This window comes from Schistosoma mansoni (genome assembly GCF_000237925.1).
Source record: "Schistosoma mansoni, WGS project CABG00000000 data, chromosome 1 unplaced supercontig 0010, strain Puerto Rico, whole genome shotgun sequence".
In the NCBI taxonomy this organism is placed as follows: Eukaryota; Metazoa; Platyhelminthes; class Trematoda; order Strigeidida; family Schistosomatidae; genus Schistosoma; species Schistosoma mansoni.
Window position 1 is genome coordinate 4,110,624 of NW_017385987.1, and position 21,317 is coordinate 4,131,940.

The following is a 21,317-nucleotide window of genomic DNA, read 5'->3' on the forward strand; positions in this document are numbered from 1 at the left end:
TTAGAAGCAAGAAATGAACGTACTAAATACTTCACATTTTTGCCCATATTATTTTACAAACTCAGTTATAACTAAATCTGTTTACATATATATCCGTTTACATATATGTAAACGGATTTTTTCATCATATCTACAGTCTCATAGATAATTTAGTTAGTGCTGCAGATGTCAACATGTTTGATTGCAGCTTTCTAAAACGAATGAATGTTTTTGTTAAACAGTATCCCGTCGAGTTCGATTTTTATTTTTCAGCTTCGTCGGTTACCAGTCTCTTCTACCGTGTCTCTTTATAAATGTAATAAACGTCTTCTTTAAAAGCTTTTAAAATCATAGAAAATAAAATAAAGCCCTGATCTTCTTAACATGAGTTGTGGAGTTTTCGACTACTGGGAAGTAATTCGTCAGTCATCAGTACCACACGTAATTCGTTCAAGGATGTAGAATAATTTATCTCTGTTTGCAATGATCCTTATATTTAATGGAATTTTAGCGTTTAAGAAACTAAGTGAGGTGATATACCTCTTTATAGTATTTTGTTGAAAGATTTCTAGTGGCAAATTTTACCTCTTTCACCGCCTTTCACAGTTCATTTAACGCATTAACATATTTCCCAGACCATCGGTTTCTTATTGTTTGACATTCTCCTTCAGGGAATTTCCACAAATAACTTTTTCTTCTTGCTAAAAATTTTAATTTATAGCTTTGGAAGCTCTGAAGCCTGAATAAATATGGGGAAACAAGTCCGATCACCACCCGTTGATAGGTAAAATGCTACGGTTTCTTATTCTTAGGTACAACTTGGCTTACATTTTTCTGTTTTTGCACGGTATTGGATTTCTGATACCATGGAACGTCTTTATTAATGGCTATGAGGTATGATACTTTTAGTACTAAATAATGTATACTAGTATTTTGATTACAAGTTAAATACAAAAACGAGCTCTAATGCGGACTATCGTATCAATCTTCTTAGCTATTTCGGTTTTGCTGCACAGTTCCCCAGTTTGTGTTTTGCTGCATGGAATACGTTTTATCAAAGTGGTTCTGTGTAAGTGAAATTACTTGATTCATGATTTTGTTTGTTTTCGATGAAGTCTTATAAACTAATATCCGATATATGTTTATTAGGCTTCCGTTTTACAAGTTCTCATTGAGAAGGAAAAAAGAACTAGCTTATCGTTTTTCTGAATTTACTAGTGTATAATTTATCTGTAAGAAGTCATTTATACTTAACCGAATGACAAATGCTACTCTAGCTTGTCATATTCATTATTTTAGATCAATTGTATTTTTGCAGGGATTTCTCAAAAATCCGAAAGGACAGGTTTCTTTTTCTATCCTATTGTTCCATTTTTTGCAAATAGTTGAGATGATCCATATGAGTGTATATGAACGGTCAGAAAACAATAAATGTTTCTTATCTTGATCCATGTTTCCTATTTACGAGCTTACTTTCTGGAAGTCCGCTTATACTCATTTTGAGTCTTCCATTTGTTTGAGATCGATTTAAAAATAATTTGAGGATGAAATAGCTTATTTTGTATATTTACTTGCTCTAGGTCATTACTAAGTTGCTCACGGCCAACTGACTGTTTGGCTGAATAGTAATTGATCTATTCTTTATGAAGTTATTTGAATATAACTCCGTTTTTCTTTTCTTTCCGGTTTTGCATAGAGTTGTTTGCCTTTGATATTTAAAAAGTGTGATAACAAGAATTTTTAGCATAAGGTGTTGTTATTTATTTAAAATGGTGTTATATAATACTGATTTAGTCTCTTTATGTAGGACCTCAACCCCACGATTTCGATTTTTGGGATGCATGATCGTCGAGATTATCGTTCTCGTACTAACTATTATTTTGGCCTTGATTGATACATCGAACAGTAAGCGTTTCATTCAATAATCGTAATCTTTTTATTTTGCGTTTTGGTATCATTTAACAGTTACTGATCACATTTATTTGTTCATCCAACAACTTAAACATGCCATATGATCAAAAGTGTCTGGTAAACAAATTTGTCATCTGACCGCATGCTACTGACTTTCTAATCGTACTTAATATATTAATGAAATGCTTAGAAATGGACCCTTTATAACTTAGTGTAGGCAATTGAAAGTGGTCTTATCATATTTGATTATAATCAGATAAGGTAGATTAACTTCAATCGCATTTGGTTTTTAGCTTTCATAAGTTTATGTAGTAACTTTTATCTGAAATAAATTATTCGATACTTTTATAGAAGAAACTGCTTGAAAGAGCGTGCTTTCTCTTTACTGAGTTGGTTTAGAGATTCTGTTTAACTGTTCACAAATATTAGGTTGTTCTTATATAAATGATACATGTCTGGCGGTAATCACTGTGGTGTCTTATATTACATTGAACGTTTCAGCAGGTGAAGCAGTTACACTTGTTTCCCTAACTTTTTCTGCTTTCAGTTTTACTGTAAACATGTTTATGTTGTCATCAAAAGATACAAACTTAACCACACTTCCTTACATTTGTTTCCCGGTATGATCTTCCAGTTGAGGTTGAAATTAATTCGTATAAAAATGTGGCTATAAACCGAGTTAATTCTAATACGGGTTGGAAGACTAACTTTCGTAACTAAGAAAAATAAACAAAATTTTTAAAAATGAGGTTCTCTCTTTTGGTAACACAAATTTATGTCATAAAATCGACATAGTTAAATGATCACTACAAGCTTTTATTGTTGTATAAGGTGTATGAATCTATTCACCTGTATTTTAGGGTTACTACAACATCTGCAAACCGTTTCATCAAAGCAGTTTTCACTGAATATTCATAGTATTGGTTAATTATATATATGAAATTTTGAATAAGGCTGTTGTGAATGGTTAATATTTCAGGACTAACCATTAGTCTGTTCATATTTGTTGCAGATTCATAAATAATAAGTAAATAATAGAACCTTGTCTCTTTGGTATGCGTAGTTACTTGAAACAAAGCTTAACAAAAAACCAGTGGATTTGCTTTTTTGAAGATTATTTCACAAGTTTTCATGATATATATTATCGGGAGAAAAAATGTAGTATACATAACAAAACCTTTGTACTTCAAAATTGTTTTTGAAAAATAGTGACGATTCTATTTAAATGAATATCATGCGCAATCCTATACAAATCAATGTTGCAGTAATATTTTAACATTGTTTAACCTGTTAGAGTAGTTTATTGTATAAAAGGATGCATTTTACTTTCCAAAGTTATTTTACTATTTTATTCGACACACATGATGATAAAACTAATTTAAACAAGTTGCTCTGTTGTATACGCTATCACCATTGCTGGTTGTTCATTCAAATGTAAGTGTTTACATGAACTAAAACAAAACCGAATAAACTTTGTTACAAATCAATTTACTACGTAAGAATGAAATACCTTATGTGATAAAAAGTGACATTGTATTTCAAATGAAGAAGATACTTATCGTCCTGTATATGGATTTATGTAGTATATGTATCGAAGCTATTTTTATGAATAGCTAGGTGGATGCTTAGTTATAAATGACAAATCAGTGTAATCAGTCCGAATTTGAGCACTTCCAAATAACAAATGAAATATGCTACGACTCGTGGCTATCATGGATAATTAAAGCTAAAATGTTGGTTACTTGACTGATGACAACTGTATCGTCCACGACATAAAAGGACTTTGTTGAAGACAAATAGGCAAAATGTAATTATCCGTGATCAGAATATTTCTAACGCAGAATTTAAAAGATATATTGAAAATTGAGTTTTGCTATGCCCAATTAGCAACAGAACTCACCTCACATTTTATTTATTTTAACTCTTTACACTTGCATATTGGTTACCAAACTACGTGTAGAATAATCACTTCAAAGGTTACTTACGTGAAATATATTCAAACACTCATCTACATAGATACTGACTAAATTTAACACTCCATAATTGATATGGAACCCACGTCTCAGTTCTATTTGGTGCAGGTTAGTAAGGTACGGAGAAATCTTTCAATATTCCTTAGAACTACACCCATCTTACTTATCGATTCAACGGTATATGTAATTAACTCAGTAGTTTTAGATAAACATTTGATTTTCTGAAAGAAAACTACCATCATATTCAAAAATGCTATCTGTTTAGATGAAATGAAACGTATTCCTGTTTGTTGTACTTTCAATAAATATGACTTATATTGTCGTCATAAAAATGTGGCTTTCCAACCAGAAAATGATATTATTAATACTTATTGGATTAATTTGATCTTTTTACGTATATAAGTAAATTGGTAGAAAAGAAAGGGATGAATGTCAAACATTACTGAAAGTATGGCATTCGTAGTTTTCCTTAAAAACAGATTACTTTATAAGCAGAGATGCACATATGCCAATTAGAGACTGACCAGTTGCAGTCCTAACAAATCGATGGGAAGATTCAAACAAACAATACTGAATGAATTTAGATTACTTTGTACTTTTAAAAGTATGATCTATATAAATAAATTCCGCTGTACATGAAGTAAATATCATTACTTACAAAAAGGTATATTTCAGAATAGTTCACATGGCTAACTGACACAATCCTCTGGGGTTGTCGAATATGTTGATTAATTTAGTATGCATTAATTAATTGATTGAGTGAATTGATATGATGCTCATAAATGAATCATCTCGAATAAGTTGAGTAGACAATGAGTAATAATTGCCAATATCCATTGAACCCAAAACTTTATGTTTTCTTGATCCTCAGAAACATCTAAAAATAACACGTGACTTGTAACTTCCAAGATTCAGTCTACTTAATAAGAGCTTAACTCACTGTATATTTCTATTTGACTTCAAAGATACAATAGCAAAGTGTTTGATAGATTTATACTTCGTCACAATTCCAATTTAAGATATGCTTGACAATGGATCATTGAATCAAATCAACTGAATATACTGAGAAATAATATCGTTATTAAAAGAACTTAATAGCCTTGTTTAGAATTTTTAAATTTTGAAACTGGTCTATGTCACGGACTGATATCAGCTGAGGAATTACTGAAAACGATCAAGCACTAGGCAGTCATTATTTTTTAGTATGAAATGCCACATCAGTACACCCCTATGTTACTTTAAGAAATCGAACCCCAGTACCTTGGGGTATGGTGTCAAACGCATAAAATTTGGACCACTGAGTTCTAATCCTGTATCTCTCGTTTAAATTTGATTGATATGCGATGTAACGAAACAGCCATCTCGTTTTGTTTATGAACAACTGATTTATTGACTATACTAAGGCGAAACGGATATTAAGTGCTTGTTTGTTTCTAGTGTTCTCGAACTAGCAACTATCCTGTGACATAATTCACCGTCAATAATTTTCCAATTGATACTATTCCACTTTTACTTTTGATCGATTAAATAGCTCTGATGGCTGAATAATATATCATACAGTTTGAAAGTCGCTCCGTTTGATTGTTATTAAGTTTCAAATTATATTTCGATGAATTCGCTAAAGCAATTAATGAAACCTTGTCATATGAATTAAATTTTCAATGACGTCAATTTTTTATCAGTTATTTTATCCTTTTGTTACGTCATCCAATTATATAATACTTTCATATTTTTTATTTACTTGTTTGTTTGTTTTAGTTCCAGGAACATTTTTCCTCATAACAATTATATGTGTAGTGATCATTAATAGTAAGTCTGCTGTATATTTTTATTAATTAATCAATTATAGTGTTCACAAAATTACAGAAACATCCACTATGACATAGTTTATGTTGACAATTTTCAAATCACAGTCAGTTAGTCATCGTCATCGTAAGATCTGGCTAGAATGTATGTCAGTTCATATTTGTATAAACACAGGTAGACACGAAACTGACTTGATGTGATACAAATAAAGCGATCCTATATTATTTACATCAAGAAGCTAAATTGGAGTAACGTAGCTCATAGAGAATAAATTAACTAGTAGGATGAAAAGTATAGAGTAACAGTGAAACCAGGATTCATAGGATGACAGAAAATGGATATTATTTCAGCACTGCAGCCGATTATGAGTGTCTTGTTACTCGGCATTGATAATAGGATGGAATCAAATGGGAGAAGGGGGAAGAGTTAATTCAAAAACGTAAAGTGATGATAACTAATAATCAAAATTAAAATCAGGAAGATTAAACATATCGGAAGGATGCATTGAAATCAAATTACCGTTAATGAAAATTAAGTGCTAGGGCTATGGAAGAATGATTGCTTGTATGTGTCTGTACTCCACATAGGGTTCAGGTTTGAAATAATGGGATTCTAGCGCTTCTTTTTCCATGGCGATTATCACCTTGTGAGAATAATTTGTTTTTTCTGAAATTATTGTATCATGTTTATTCTATGTCAAAAGCTTCTTGGCCGAATATCAGCTGGTGTTGTTTTCAAGATTCAGAAATCATTGGGTGATGACAGTCGAAGTTATTCACCGGTTTATTGTAAAGTATCAAAGTTGTATAGCTAACGTAGTTATTCACTGGTTAAAGTTGAATTGAACAATTTTAAAAACCATACAAACGCAAATCTATATCTACCAACAATTATAAGCTACGCAGTTCACTGTCTCTAATAGTAATTTTTTTCAATCTTAAGAATGTCGACGTTAGCAGTAGCTATTTGTATCTGCCAATTTAACTTCTTTATGATCGATGACTTATTATTCTGTTCCTTTTAAGATATTTCCGGCTAGCTGTAATTCTTTGTAACATAACTACACATAAGTAGAGAATAATGTACTGTATGTAATCTGTGAAATATTACATTTCATTACATGTCATTTGTTTTATTGACTCGAATTACTTATCATCATTGTTATGAAAAGTACTTTACAGATTTTTGATGAAAAGAAGTTTTTATAAGCTTTCACGTTGTTTCTTTTTTCAAAAATAAAACTTCCTTATCCTCATTTTCTTTATTGACATTTATTATAGAATCTACATTCAAGAGTTTTTTTGAAACAATTTGACGTTGATATTTTCTAACATTTGTTACAACTTTCTTTTGAATAGTAACAACTGACTTATTTTGCCTTTGCTAATTTCGTCATTTTCCAGATATTATTATTACTAGACTTGTGGGATTTTCTAAATCTTAATAGTCTTGAAAAGAAAGTTACCATTCATGGGAAAGAAAATAAATAATCTCTCTTGACATTTAGATATGGTTAGTAAATAATCGAAAAATTCTCAAGTGTAACTTTTAAGCCCCGTTTATTTACGATTATAATGTAGTATTCACTGTGTCATTTTCATAATAGATATTATTTTTATTGCAAACTGATAAGTCTTGCTAATTGAACGCTATACTCGGTTCCTGAACTATTCTCGTAACCCCGAAGCTAAATCTACACGACATCTTGAACACGAGAGGAAAGGCGCAAATATGCGAGAAGCACTTTACTCCAAAGGTTCATTCATGTACAGAAAATATAGGATGTTTATAGTATCTCAGAAGTCCTTGTATTTTCCTGAAAACTCTGGAATGCTAATAAACATAGTAGCAGTGTAGTAATCAGCCAATCAGAAACTCTACATGTGACTTTTCACTTTCGCGATGTTTCTGACAAAACGTCTAGTGAACGCTGATCGGAAAAAATGCTTCTTTGTGTTTCCTGAGCCTTTCTTGCTTTTTGAGAGTTTTCTGGATCACCCCAACACAAACAGTGTATTTAAAGTGATGTAACTATATTTAAGCAACGTCTTCGAGTGATAATTATGGTGACATTGGAGAAGTTTATTCTGTCTTTGGTCCATTGAAAAATTGCTTTTGAGAAACGAAGAAGAAATAATATAAAATAAATCATATAGCAAGTCATATAAAATCTAACCGATGTAAAAGTTTTCAGTGGATCCTGTTGTCCTTAGGTTGAAATACATCCTGTGTGGAAGTTCGTCCATTTGATTCCATATCTTTTTCTTTTTTGTGGAAACATTATTATGACTAAAACGATGAACGGAAACTCAGGTAAAATAGTCCAAGTAATTGCATCATGTGAACTCACGCAGTAGCTTTATAAAATATCAAAATCATACAATAAGTACATCATTTGCATATCCTCCTTGGGTTGTCTTATGCATAATTTATCATTCTTCCGATCCTGTTGTTATTCAGATTGCTCTCCATTTTCTCTTTTTTATTTCGACTCTTCTAGTGGTAAGCATTCTACCACCGATTCCTGTTATATACTACTTATGTCTGTCCGCATAAGTAGCGCACATCACACCTGGATAAGTTACGCGCGTTTTCTATAAACACTGAGTATCAGACCGACGAAATGTCAACCTGTCTTCCAATTTTTAAGTAAGACATCGGCACAGAGCTCCACCTCATATCTTTAAAATTTACTGAAGTTACATGAAATAAACAACAACTCTTTATACTTCATGCATATTCTTTCCCGCTGTCACATTTGATGCATAAATTTCATCAGAAATTCACGAAGACACTACTTAATTCGACTAAGAACATAGCAGTCAGCCATGGCTGACATAGAGCCTGAGACATGCTAATCGGTTCAAATGGCCACACCCAATCAACACAGCTAGTTGCCGGAGTATCACAAGTAGCTACAACTTAAATGATAATAGAAAATATCAGGCGAAAACAATGTCTCGAGGAAAAATATTAATTCTTCGAATAAAAACATTTTTAAGATAGTCTTAGAACCCGATATTTAAGTCAAAGTGGGCGAGAATGATAATGATTGGTTGTTTTGCTTAGTCAGACTTGTAGGTAGTCTGACAGGTGTCAGATGAGTTATATATTCTCCTATCCTTATTATTCATTATTATTGATTGACTGTTGATTGTTGTTGGATTGTGTTGGGTTTTGGCCTGGAAATATATTTACTTTCTAGTCAGGCTAATCACGTGTTCTTCATCTGAGTTGTGTTGAAGTCTTGTAGAGTAGACATTAGGAGGGAATCTAGTGTAGTGTAACCACTACGACGTACAGAATAAAATCTATGAACTATAAATATGACAACTGTATCAGGATGAAATGGTATACCTAATTATCAAACTTCGCTGTTTAACATAACACGATTATTAAAAAAAAATTACGAAGTTTAGCGAAGGGACTTCTTTTCAACGAATTTATCATCAAGCTGTACAATCGTATACATTTATGGAAATTATTTCTGTGAAAGTACTAATTCCGTCACGATTATTAGAGTTTATAAACGTTTCTCTAGTTGATATTAATTTTTGTTTAAAAAACCATTTTGAAATTATTTTACCAAAATCTCTATATATTTATTTTATTAAACAAACATGCGCACTGCTTAGGAGTCCCGCAATAGGACGAAACGGCCGTTCAGTGCTTCCAGGTTTTTGATGGTGGTCTAACTTCAATTGACTCATGCTTCCAACTATGAAAATATTTTTATTCGTAAAATCGCGTTGTATGAATTTGAAGTAAATCCAACGTTTTGCCTAATAATCTAGTCCAAGATTTTTCAAGGAAATATAATCAAACATCAAAATTATCGAATATAAATAAGTACACAGTTAGTCAAAGAACAATGTACTTATTGATATTCGATAATTTTGATGTTTGATTATATTTCCTTGAAAAATCTTGGATTAAATTGTCAAACAAAACGTTCTATTTACTTCAAATTCATTCATTGAGATTTTATAAATACATTCTTTCCCTTTAATGTCTCACATTAACTTAGCAACCAAATATTGTGAAACTATCCAATCAAATTTAGACGAAAGTTCATATATAAAATATTTTTATTGATTTATTTTACTCTAGCAATCTTTTATAATATATTCATATTAAATCATAATTTCATAAATTTATTTCTTAAAAACAATTATATTTTCGATTAATATCAGAAGGGGTTTTTGTGGATATTATAGTAATTTCAATAGTTGAGATCATGAGCAAATTGAAGCTAGACCATCATGTAAAACCTAGAAGCACTGGACGGCCGTTTCGTCCTACTGTGAGACCCCTCATCAGTGACTGGCTCCATTAGGTAGTTCCTGGAGTTCTAGTAAGAAGCAGTGACTAGTGGAGTTCAACGGCGTCTGGTATAAGATAGTAACTCACTGAAGACAACGGTGGATGTATCACTCAATTTCGTGGATTGGTTGAAGTTAGACATTAACACCGTTGGATATCGGCTCAGTGGTCTAGAGGTTAAGCGCTCGCTCGCGAGACTGATAGGTCCTTGGTTCGAATCTCATGAGCCGGGACCATGGATGCGCACTGCTGAGGAGTCCCATAAGAGGACGAAACGGCCGTTCAGTGCTTCCAGGTTTTCCATGGTGGTCTAACTTCAATTGACTCATGATTTTAACTATATAAAATTACTAAAATCTGCACAAAACCCCCTTCTAATAATGGAATATCTACTGAAAAATTTAAGTGAACATGATAGGAGTTCATTATTTCATTATTTAGTTCATATTTATTATTTTAAAATTCAACACTTAGATTGAAACAAGTCAATTAGTTGTATTCATACAAAACAGGAATTCTTTGAAAATAATGAAGTTATAGTTGAAAGTTTGTAGCTTTTACACTGTTCTCTTTTTTTACCTCTAACTAAAATTAGTATATAATTTATAAACATAAGTTATTCATAAAAGTATAACAGGGTTAGAACAAATGCACACGTCTGACCATTAATTATTTTGAGATTTTGGTTTAAATATCTATTTATTGTCCGGATTTATAAACTAACTATACCATATATTCGAAAAATAATCTGAGTTGACTCAACCTCCTTTGATTGGGATTCTATTCACTGAGAAATAAGAAATAATTAATTAGCTCCATAAGTAGGTTTCTAATTATTAAGGAATGAATGATACGTAAAGCATAATTTACGATTAAAATTTAAGATGACAACTTTCCAATCACCAAGGACAAGAATATGATATTAAACAAAAAATATTTGATGATGGAATAAATTTTTTTAAACAGTATTATTGCAAATGGATATTGTTCAACCTAGCTGTTAGCGGGACATAGATTGGATTAAAGCATGCTTCATGCATGATGGTGTTGCTGCACGCTGATTGGCTAATTCTTATCCAATCGGCTCTAGTCGTTGCTTGGAGAAGACTCTGGAAACTTATCATGTAAAATCTATAAATATACTAACGTATTTCTTATTGCGCTTCCTACTTCATCTATTCCTGTTATTTGGAATATAATTTCTTCCCTGTTCAACCGTGTTCTGATTTGGGGACTTGTCGAGTGTATTTGTGTCCAAGAATACTAAGCATTAGGAATAGCTGAGTCGTAATAAGGAATATATATATTAATAGTTATAACACTAGCATAGTCATTTCATTATTCAATTGTTATAATAATAATTATATTATACTGGATAGAAAAAAATTTCCTTAAGGTAATAATTTGTTTGGAAAATTAATTAACGAATGATGAAGTTAAATCATCATTTTCAGATGAATACATTCACTATGATAATAAAATTATATTTATAACTACACTATGATGTGACGATAGAAAGTTGTTTCTCTAAGAGTACAGGATTCTAATGAATTATTTCGTAAGTTGTGAATCTTAAAAACTAAACATTGTATTAATCACAATGTTTTACAGCTTCTATTTACTTTATTAGGGTATTGAGAACACCTTAATGACTATGTTACTGACACTGAGATATTAAATGTTACTGATCCAAGGTTTCATGAATAATATTAATCTTCTTAGTAATTGAGATATGTCTTACTAAAGAGTGAGGAATCAGTAGATACATTAGGCGGTTAAGCCACTTTAAAAGTAGAATTTTTGGAACGATTGTATTGAAATGGGTGTTAAAGTTAAAAATATTTAGTAGATGGGATAATGAAAATTAGTGTTGAAATTGTAGGCATGACAGATGTATTTTCTACACAGTTGTGCTTCATATCAGTATGTAGTGAACAAAAACACGAGTGGGGACAATCGAACGTAATTAACACGAAAATTACAGACTATCTCACGAAAATCTGACAACCATACAGTAAACAGTTAATTTGCAAACTATTAATCAATTATCTCAATCTTGACTGTTCCTTCTGCAAATATCAGTCCATTGTATCTGATTTTATTGTTCATGCGTTTTTATACCGATTGCGTTCAATTTAATAGTTGATTGCATGAGTCAATGGAAGATAGACCAACATGGAAAACGTGGAAGCACCAGACGGCCGTTTTCTCTCAATATGGAACTCCTCAGCAGTGCTCATCCACTATCTCGCTTTAAGTACCCGAGAGGTGAAAACAGACTAACATTTAAAAATTTTTTCCAATTTCAGAAAAAAAATTTAAAGCTTAGATAAGTTATTTTAGATTTACTGTTTATTTCATAAAATATTACTTATTTAAGGCGATAGAAATGAATTAATATAAAGTTCCGAGATTCTGAAAAAAGAAAATTTCACTATTTTAAGACAGTAAAATTCTTGATCATTTCCATATTTCTATACAACTATTTAGGAATGAACATTTATGAATTTATAATTTTATGATGTATTCAATGGTTCTAGAAGTTAAGCGTTCGCGCGCGAGACTGATAGGTCCTGGGTTCGAATCTCGCGAGACGGGATCGTGGATGTGTTCTGCTGAGAAGTCCCACAATAGGATGAAGCAGCCGTCCAGTGCTTCCAGGTTTTCCATGGTGTTCTAACTTCAATGGACTCATGATTTCAATTGTTAAAATTATATTTTTATTAGTTAGTAAATTATTATTATATTTCATATTTCCCCTTGGTTTATTTATGAATCATACATAAACATAAGTGATTGATTCATTTTCAATTAGACAGGTTAGTTCAAATACACATGGTATACATTGTCTAGGTTTTAATATATGATTGTTTGTTTTGCCTTTTTTTTTCGTATTTACCTAATAACTAGATATAAACAACAAATAAAAATTGTTTTTAATGTATTTCATTAATGTTTCGAAATAAACTGTTGTTTACTAACATGTAATTTATGTATTCTTATTAGGCGTTTATGAAATTTAATAGGGTTTTAAGGGTATATAAATGTGAAACAGGTTGAAATATGAGACACATTGAATTGTTTGAAAAAAATCTATATTTTTTTAAAAAAAAATAACTGTTTAGTTTTTGTTAATCTATCCGTTCAAATTTTAACAAAATATTCATATAAATGCTTTATGAGTTTCTAATGACTGAATAATGGACTAACTATTTATTCTAACCATAGATTACCATAGTGTAATTGGAATTTTTTTAGACCTTTGAGAAAAAAAAGAAACCTTCACTTTTTATATAGTCTTATGATTTTGAATTATTACATTAGATTTGAATATATGATGTAATCTTATTATTATTATTAGACCATCTAGTTTCTGACATATTTTGAATGTTTGTGAGTATTATTTGTTAAAAGGTATATAAAATTAAACTAATTTAATATATCAGAAGGGGTTTTTTGGAGATGTTGGTAATTTCAATAGTTGAGATAATGAGTTTATTGAAGCTAGAACACCATGGAAAACCTGAGAGCACTGGACGACCGTTTCGTCCTATTGTTGGACTCCTCAGCAGAACACATCCACGATCCCGTCTCGCGAGATTCGAACCCAGGACCTATCAGTCTCGCGCGCGAACGCTTAACTTCTAGAACCATTGAATACATCATAAAATTATAAATTCATAAATGTTCATTCCTAAATAGTTGTATAGAAATATGGAAATGATCAAGAATTTTACTGTCTTAAAATAGTGAAATTTTCTTTTTTCAGAATCTCGGAACTTTATATTAATTCATTTCTATCGCCTTAAATAAGTAATATTTTATGAAATAAACAGTAAATCTAAAATAACTTATCTAAGCTTTAAATTTTTTTTCTGAAATTGGAAAAAATTTTTAAATGTTAGTCTGTTTTCACCTCTCGGGTACTTAAAGTGAGCTACGAAATATACTTGTGGTGTAGGCTACTTATATCCACATAAGTAGTATATGGTGATTGTCAGGCATAGAATGTATATCAGCAGAAGGTCAATAAGGAAAGAACAGGAATGGAACGCAATCGGTATAAAAACGCATGAACAATAAAATCAGATACAATGGACTGATATTTGCAGAAGGAACAGTCAAGATTGAGATAATTGATTAATAGTTTGCAAATTAACTGTTTACTGTATGGTTGTCAGATTTTCGTGAGATAGTCTGTAATTTTCGTGTTAATTACGTTTGATTGTCCCCACTCGTGTTTTTGTTCACTACATACTGATATGAAGCACAACTGTGTAGAAAATACATCTGTCATGCCTACAATTTCAACACTAATTTTCATTATCCCATCTACTAAATATTTTTAACTTTAACACCCATTTCAATACAATCGTTCCAAAAATTCTACTTTTAAAGTGGCTTAACCGCCTAATGTATCTACTGATTCCTCACTCTTTAGTAAGACATATCTCAATTACTAAGAAGATTAATATTATTCATGAAACCTTGGATCAGTAACATTTAATATCTCAGTGTCAGTAACATAGTCATTAAGGTGTTCTCAATACCCTAATAAAGTAAATAGAAGCTGTAAAACATTGTGATTAATACAATGTTTAGTTTTTAAGATTCACAACTTACGAAATAATTCATTAGAATCCTGTACTCTTAGAGAAACAACTTTCTATCGTCACATCATAGTGTAGTTATAAATATAATTTTATTATCATAGTGAATGTATTCATCTGAAAATGATGATTTAACTTCATCATTCGTTAATTAATTTTCCAAACAAATTATTACCTTAAGGAAATTTTTTTCTATCCAGTATAATATAATTATTATTATAACAATTGAATAATGAAATGACTATGCTAGTGTTATAACTATTAATATATATATTCCTTATTACGACTCAGCTATTCCTAATGCTTAGTATTCTTGGACACAAATACACTCGACAAGTCCCCAAATCAGAACACGGTTGAACAGGGAAGAAATTATATTCCAAATAACAGGAATAGATGAAGTAGGAAGCGCAATAAGAAATACGTTAGTATATTTATAGATTTTACATGATAAGTTTCCAGAGTCTTCTCCAAGCAACGACTAGAGCCGATTGGATAAGAATTAGCCAATCAGCGTGCAGCAACACCATCATGCATGAAGCATGCTTTAATCCAATCTATGTCCCGCTAACAGCTAGGTTGAACAATATCCATTTGCAATAATACTGTTTAAAAAAATTTATTCCATCATCAAATATTTTTTGTTTAATATCATATTCTTGTCCTTGGTGATTGGAAAGTTGTCATCTTAAATTTTAATCGTAAATTATGCTTTACGTATCATTCATTCCTTAATAATTAGAAACCTACTTATGGAGCTAATTAATTATTTCTTATTTCTCAGTGAATAGAATCCCAATCAAAGGAGGTTGAGTCAACTCAGATTATTTTTCGAATATATGGTATAGTTAGTTTATAAATCCGGACAATAAATAGATATTTAAACCAAAATCTCAAAATAATTAATGGTCAGACGTGTGCATTTGTTCTAACCCTGTTATACTTTTATGAATAACTTATGTTTATAAATTATATACTAATTTTAGTTAGAGGTAAAAAAAGAGAACAGTGTAAAAGCTACAAACTTTCAACTATAACTTCATTATTTTCAAAGAATTCCTGTTTTGTATGAATACAACTAATTGACTTGTTTCAATCTAAGTGTTGAATTTTAAAATAATAAATATGAACTAAATAATGAAATAATGAACTCCTATCATGTTCACTTAAATTTTTCAGTAGATATTCCATTATTAGAAGGGGGTTTTGTGCAGATTTTAGTAATTTTATATAGTTAAAATCATGAGTCAATTGAAGTTAGACCACCATGGAAAACCTGGAAGCACTGAACGGCCGTTTCGTCCTCTTATGGGACTCCTCAGCAGTGCGCATCCATGGTCCCGGCTCATGAGATTCGAACCAAGGACCTATCAGTCTCGCGAGCGAGCGCTTAACCTCTAGACCACTGAGCCGATATCCAACGGTGTTAATGTCTAACTTCAACCAGTCCACGAAATTGAGTGATACATCCACCGTTGTCTTCAGTGAGTTACTATCATATACCAGACGCCGTTGAACTCCACTAGTCACTGCTTCTTACTAGAACTCCAGGAACTACCTAATGGAGCCAGTCACTGCTGAGGATCCCCACAGTAGGACGAAACGGCCGTCTAATGCTTCCAGTTTTTTCCATGGTGATCTAGGTTCAATTTGCTCATGATTTCAACTATTTTAAAAATTATTCCATTGTTAGTTAACTGTTACTGTAATCATTGAAAAACAATACTTTATTAAATTAACTATTTATTTCCTATTATTCCTATTTTAATAATTTTAACTATATTTCTCCGCGTTTATATGTCGTAGTGTATTTTGTTTTAATTTGTAAAGATGTTACAAATAACGTTTCTATTTCTTTTGAACTTTTGTATCATTAACCAACACGATAAATTGGTTCTTGCATATGATTTGTGCTTCGTTTGTAAAAGAGGAAATTTCTCTCCAAAATATTATTTGTAATCAATTGTCGACGAGTAGTTTTCCTTCTAATTTTTACAAACGATATGATTTGTTTCTCTCTTGTATGATGTATAACAAAGTACTGTTCAATAGTTAGAAGTAGTCCACAGAAAACTGTGTTAGGTTTTGTGCTAATTAGACACTCGTCAACTAGAGGTACTTTCAGTGTTAACTTACTTAAACTAGTGGCTACATTTCAGATTGGTAGAATTCCACCAATACTAAAGGACAAGTCAAACATAACGTTGATCGCTACCCTATAACCAATTAATTGTCCAATAAAATACATTTAGATCATTTCATCTCTATCTGTTATCAAAACGTGTAATTTTTGAGTGGACGACATCATATTACTAAATTGTTCACTTAATGAGACAGGGTAATTTTTGAACAATGTGAAATAATAATTCACTAGTTTTGAAAACAAATTAAATGCCAGAAAGTAGTTTTTTCCTTTCCATTGTCATACGAAAGGTATCAAAACTTCACTGAATTATTTAATGAACAAAAATCCAATTCTTTATAGTATGTGATAACATTACCATCTATCTTGGATCCAGTGTTTAACTTACTTGTGAATGAGTGATATAGTTTCGTAGGATAAATTTATATATGAATCAGCGTTATTGAATTTTAAGATTTCTAATTACCGGAATACGTGCGATACTTTGTACCATAACTTAGTAAACTCACGAATTGAAGTGATGTCTAATATTTGTGTTATTTAATACGGTTGATACCGCTGTCCTACTGCTAATACTTGTAACTTGGATACACTGTAATTTTCACGACGGATAATAGAAATCCGGAAATCCGGTTTATATGACGGTTTTATTGACCCTCCAAAACACATAATCCGTAGGAAAAAATACACTTACATACATTATTTTTACACACACATTTGTTATTCAATTTTATCACAGACAGGGGAGATGGAGTTATTGTAAAGACGCATGCTGAATGAAGTTCACACTGTATCAATATAGATAATACTGACCTAAATAAAAGCCAGACTGAACTAAATTCACGGCAAAGTGCAGTATATGAATGAACATATCAAATTCCAATGTGAAATTCAGTCATCCATTTGACTTTAAAGGGTTCTTGAATCATAACTGGTGTCAGTTCGTGATAAAAATCCTAACTTTTGTCAATAAAGGTTCATTATTCATGTTAGAACTTTATTCATTGTAATTTTTTTTAATGTTTTTCATTATAAATTTTCAAGCCACATACTTTTCTGGTTGGCTAAAAAGTAGTTCAAGGTCTCCCCCATACTTCCTCTAAATTCAAACACAAAAAACACGGACTGGAGATAGATATCACGTTTTTCATCCCATTTCATCAAAACACTTAGTCATTCATGGATTTCGATAGTTTCGCGAAAAAACAAAGTTTGTCTGATTGCTGTGATGTATGTACTCCATAAAACTGGGATACATGTACTTATCTAGGGATTTATGCATAAAAACTAATTGAAGGTCGAATAAATACAAAGCGATATTTGGAAACAAAAGATGGGAAAATATTCGTGGAAAGAAGTTATCACACCAACATAGGCTTTAAAATTTATTGAAGATTATCAGAGCAGTTTCTCGATTGAGACATATCGTTTCTGTCCGCGTCAAGGAGGGTTGAGTTTCATAATGATCAAAGATTCGCCCTTGGCTATCTCCATAAAAAACTTTGGAAGCTGTTTTAAACTCGATCCTATGTCTTATTGTTATCGAGGGTCATGGTTTTCTACTTTCTGCATTTACCGAAGCACTTGACACTAATTGATTACGAAGACATTTAGGCAGATATCCTGTCAACCTTGATTACATCGTTCGATTATTTGTGTCCACATGGATATGTAAACTAGTAAATATAGGAGGTGTAATGTAATCCTTTATTTGGAATTGAAGCCTATGTGGAATTATGAACTTAGTCTTCTCATTTATAATCAATTTAGCTGCATAGTATATTTTCACAATGGTTGTTTTTTGGTCTCTGCATCAAATTTCTGCTGTCTGATTCTCCCTTATCTAGTTGAGTGATACAAACGCTTTTCTTGGAAATAGAATTAGGAAGAATAATTTATTTTTGTATCGGTTGTTTGAGTCTTCCCATTGATGTTTAGGAATGCAGTTGATCAGTCTCTTATTGGCATATTTACATCCTGTGCGGGTTGCCTCGATATTGCCTTAAGTCACAAGCATTATAAGCAGAGATTCAAACAACCAATACAAAAAATGAATTAAACTTCACCCCCATTACCCAAGCTAGTGCCTATCTGGACTCAGTAGCTAAGTGGATAATGCAATGGCATTCGAAGTGAACGGTATTGGGTTCGAGTCCTGGCGTGAACATCAACTCTGGAATGCATGTACATCCGGCTGACGAGCCCCAAAATAGGACTAAACGCGCGTCATGGATTCCAATGCCAGCCACCATCCATCTCTGCAGAATTAAGAAAAGTTTTCAAATGTTAACTAATTGATATATTGGTTTATAAAGTTCGACAGACATCCGCCTAATATCCTTGATTAGATCATTAAAATCATATTGTCCTAGTCGAATACTGTTGAATAGGCAATTATGAAAATACGGATTCAATCCATTCATCGTTATTTGTAAATAAATGAAGCCTATTTCATATTGATTGATAACTAACTAGTTATTAATGTTATATTTGTTCAGTGCTTAGTAGTGACCAGATTCTATCGATCATATTTCGTTGTCGCCTTCATTTATGTCGTTGATAGCATTCGGTCAGTACTAAAGATTCTACAAACATTACGTTATTGGCTACTCAGTGATCAGCTAATGTAAATATCTCAGTCATATTCCAGCTCAAACTCTTCCCGAATAGCTCGAAATTTCACTGTGAAGCTTGGAAGTGCGGGTTTCAATCCTATAACGAGTATCATTTCTCCCCAAGAATGCTCTTGCGCCTTGCCGATAAGTACCAATTAGCCCGAAACCTAGGTCGATTATCTATTCCTACTGACCACTTCCAGCTACCGTACATTGGGACTTATTTTTTTCAACGTTTATTTAGTCTGTTGGCCTATTTTACAAGAAAATTTATCATTCAACTCAGTGATGAAGTGTGATTATGTTTATCTGATTGAAAAGTGTATGTTCTCTGTAAAATAGGCTAGTAAATAAATACTCTATACTTTATGAAGCTCTTCACTTACAAACACAGAAGAAAATATTTCATGTTTTAAATACTAAATAAATTTTAACATTCGAAAAATATCATCCATTTCATAAGCTTCCGGTTTGAAATTCTTTAAAGTACATGATTTAATCGCACATTAAATTAATATCTGCTTCAATCATTTAGTCCATGATTTATTTGTTTGCTTTCTACTCATTGGGTTTCATAATTTCATTATAGATGACCATGTTCAATATCTCTGTAAATGCAAATAAGTTAGTTGCAACGTACAGTAAAATTAGTCGATCCCACCAAGAAATATCTAAATAAATATCATATCCTTTCGCTGGCAAGTAATTTCAATATTGGTTTTTGAAAGTTCTATCGATACAAAAAGTGGAGTGATCTGTAGAGTTAATCAATTTACAAATAAGACAGTAATTGATAAACAACACTGAATAAAGACTGTACGATATTACAAATAGACTAAAGTTGAATATTTCATTACCTGATGTCAGTTTACGATGAAAATCATCGTCAAAAGTAGAATTACCAACACATATCTCAATGATTTTATTATCATTTTCATTTTAAACTAGGTTGTGTTGGAATCCACCAAACTTTAACATTCGGCATAGCTGCATCGCTACCCATGAAGTATTCAAACGCAGTGATAGTAGGATCCGTAAGTTCTCGTTTAGTTTTCGATTCTTTTTCACTGTATGTTTGTTCATTTGTATGAGGATATTCAGAGGAAAGGTTATTTACTATCTAGAACTTTCAAACCATTATTTATTAACTATAACACACATTTTTTAACATAAATATGACCTGTTGGAATCTGTAGTGATTTTCATCAAGCTGAAAATGCATGTATGGACGCACTAATACGTATGTGCGTTCGGCCTGGTTTCCGTACCACGTTGGCACAACAATATAAACATAAATAGATACCGATAACTTTATCTAGATGTAAAAGACGTATAGGTAAACCATGTGGTACATTTGGTGAGGACCTATGGATAATTAGAAGTTCTTTTGTTATGTCTATCTGATTCCCTGTATCAATTAAATGAGCTAGTATAGAGATTTTCATTGACCTTACTCATTCCTTATCCAGACAGGAAGATGCTTGGAAATATGTTGATGAACTTGCCTAATCGTGCACTTGATTTTACTGGCTTCACAAGAGCAGTTGAAATAGTAATTTCACATGAGTATAGCAAATTGCGGAGTTTCGTCCCAATTTCCGGTTTTAATACTCGATTGTTTGTGAAATATAGCATACATTCATTATATATGGGAACTATATTTGAAATAATCTCAACGATTGAAATTTAAATAATTCCAACGTTTCGTCCAACTAACTTGTCTGGACTTCTTCAGGGTAATAATCAAAATCATCAAAGAAATATATAGTGCTTTCTTAACAATCATATCAAAATCTATACTGTGTTAATTCAATCATATTTAGTTGTTGACTCAAGTAAATAGGATAATATGAGTCAGTTACAAATGCGAATATGCGAATATATAAGTTCACGATGTGAAATAAAAGACTCGAATGGATTGTGTGTGTACCTATGTGTAGGAATGAGTTATTAATAA

At 31.6% G+C, this 21,317-nt stretch overlaps 1 protein-coding gene across 1 annotated transcript in view; it reads left to right on the plus strand.

Annotated features, from left to right (window-relative positions):
• Positions 1–1,820: 1,820 nt before the first annotated feature.
• Smp_201150 (unnamed protein product) overlaps positions 1,821–21,317 on the plus strand; it is a gene marked incomplete at both ends in the record, with an annotated part of 27,759 nt that continues 8,262 nt past the window's right edge. Inside the window, 3 exons of the mRNA XM_018792056.1 lie at positions 1,821–1,884; positions 5,622–5,672; positions 20,309–20,394. Of these exons, the coding sequence (XP_018644954.1) occupies positions 1,821–1,884; positions 5,622–5,672; positions 20,309–20,394 (201 nt within the window). The remainder of the gene's footprint in view (positions 1,885–5,621; positions 5,673–20,308; positions 20,395–21,317) is intronic.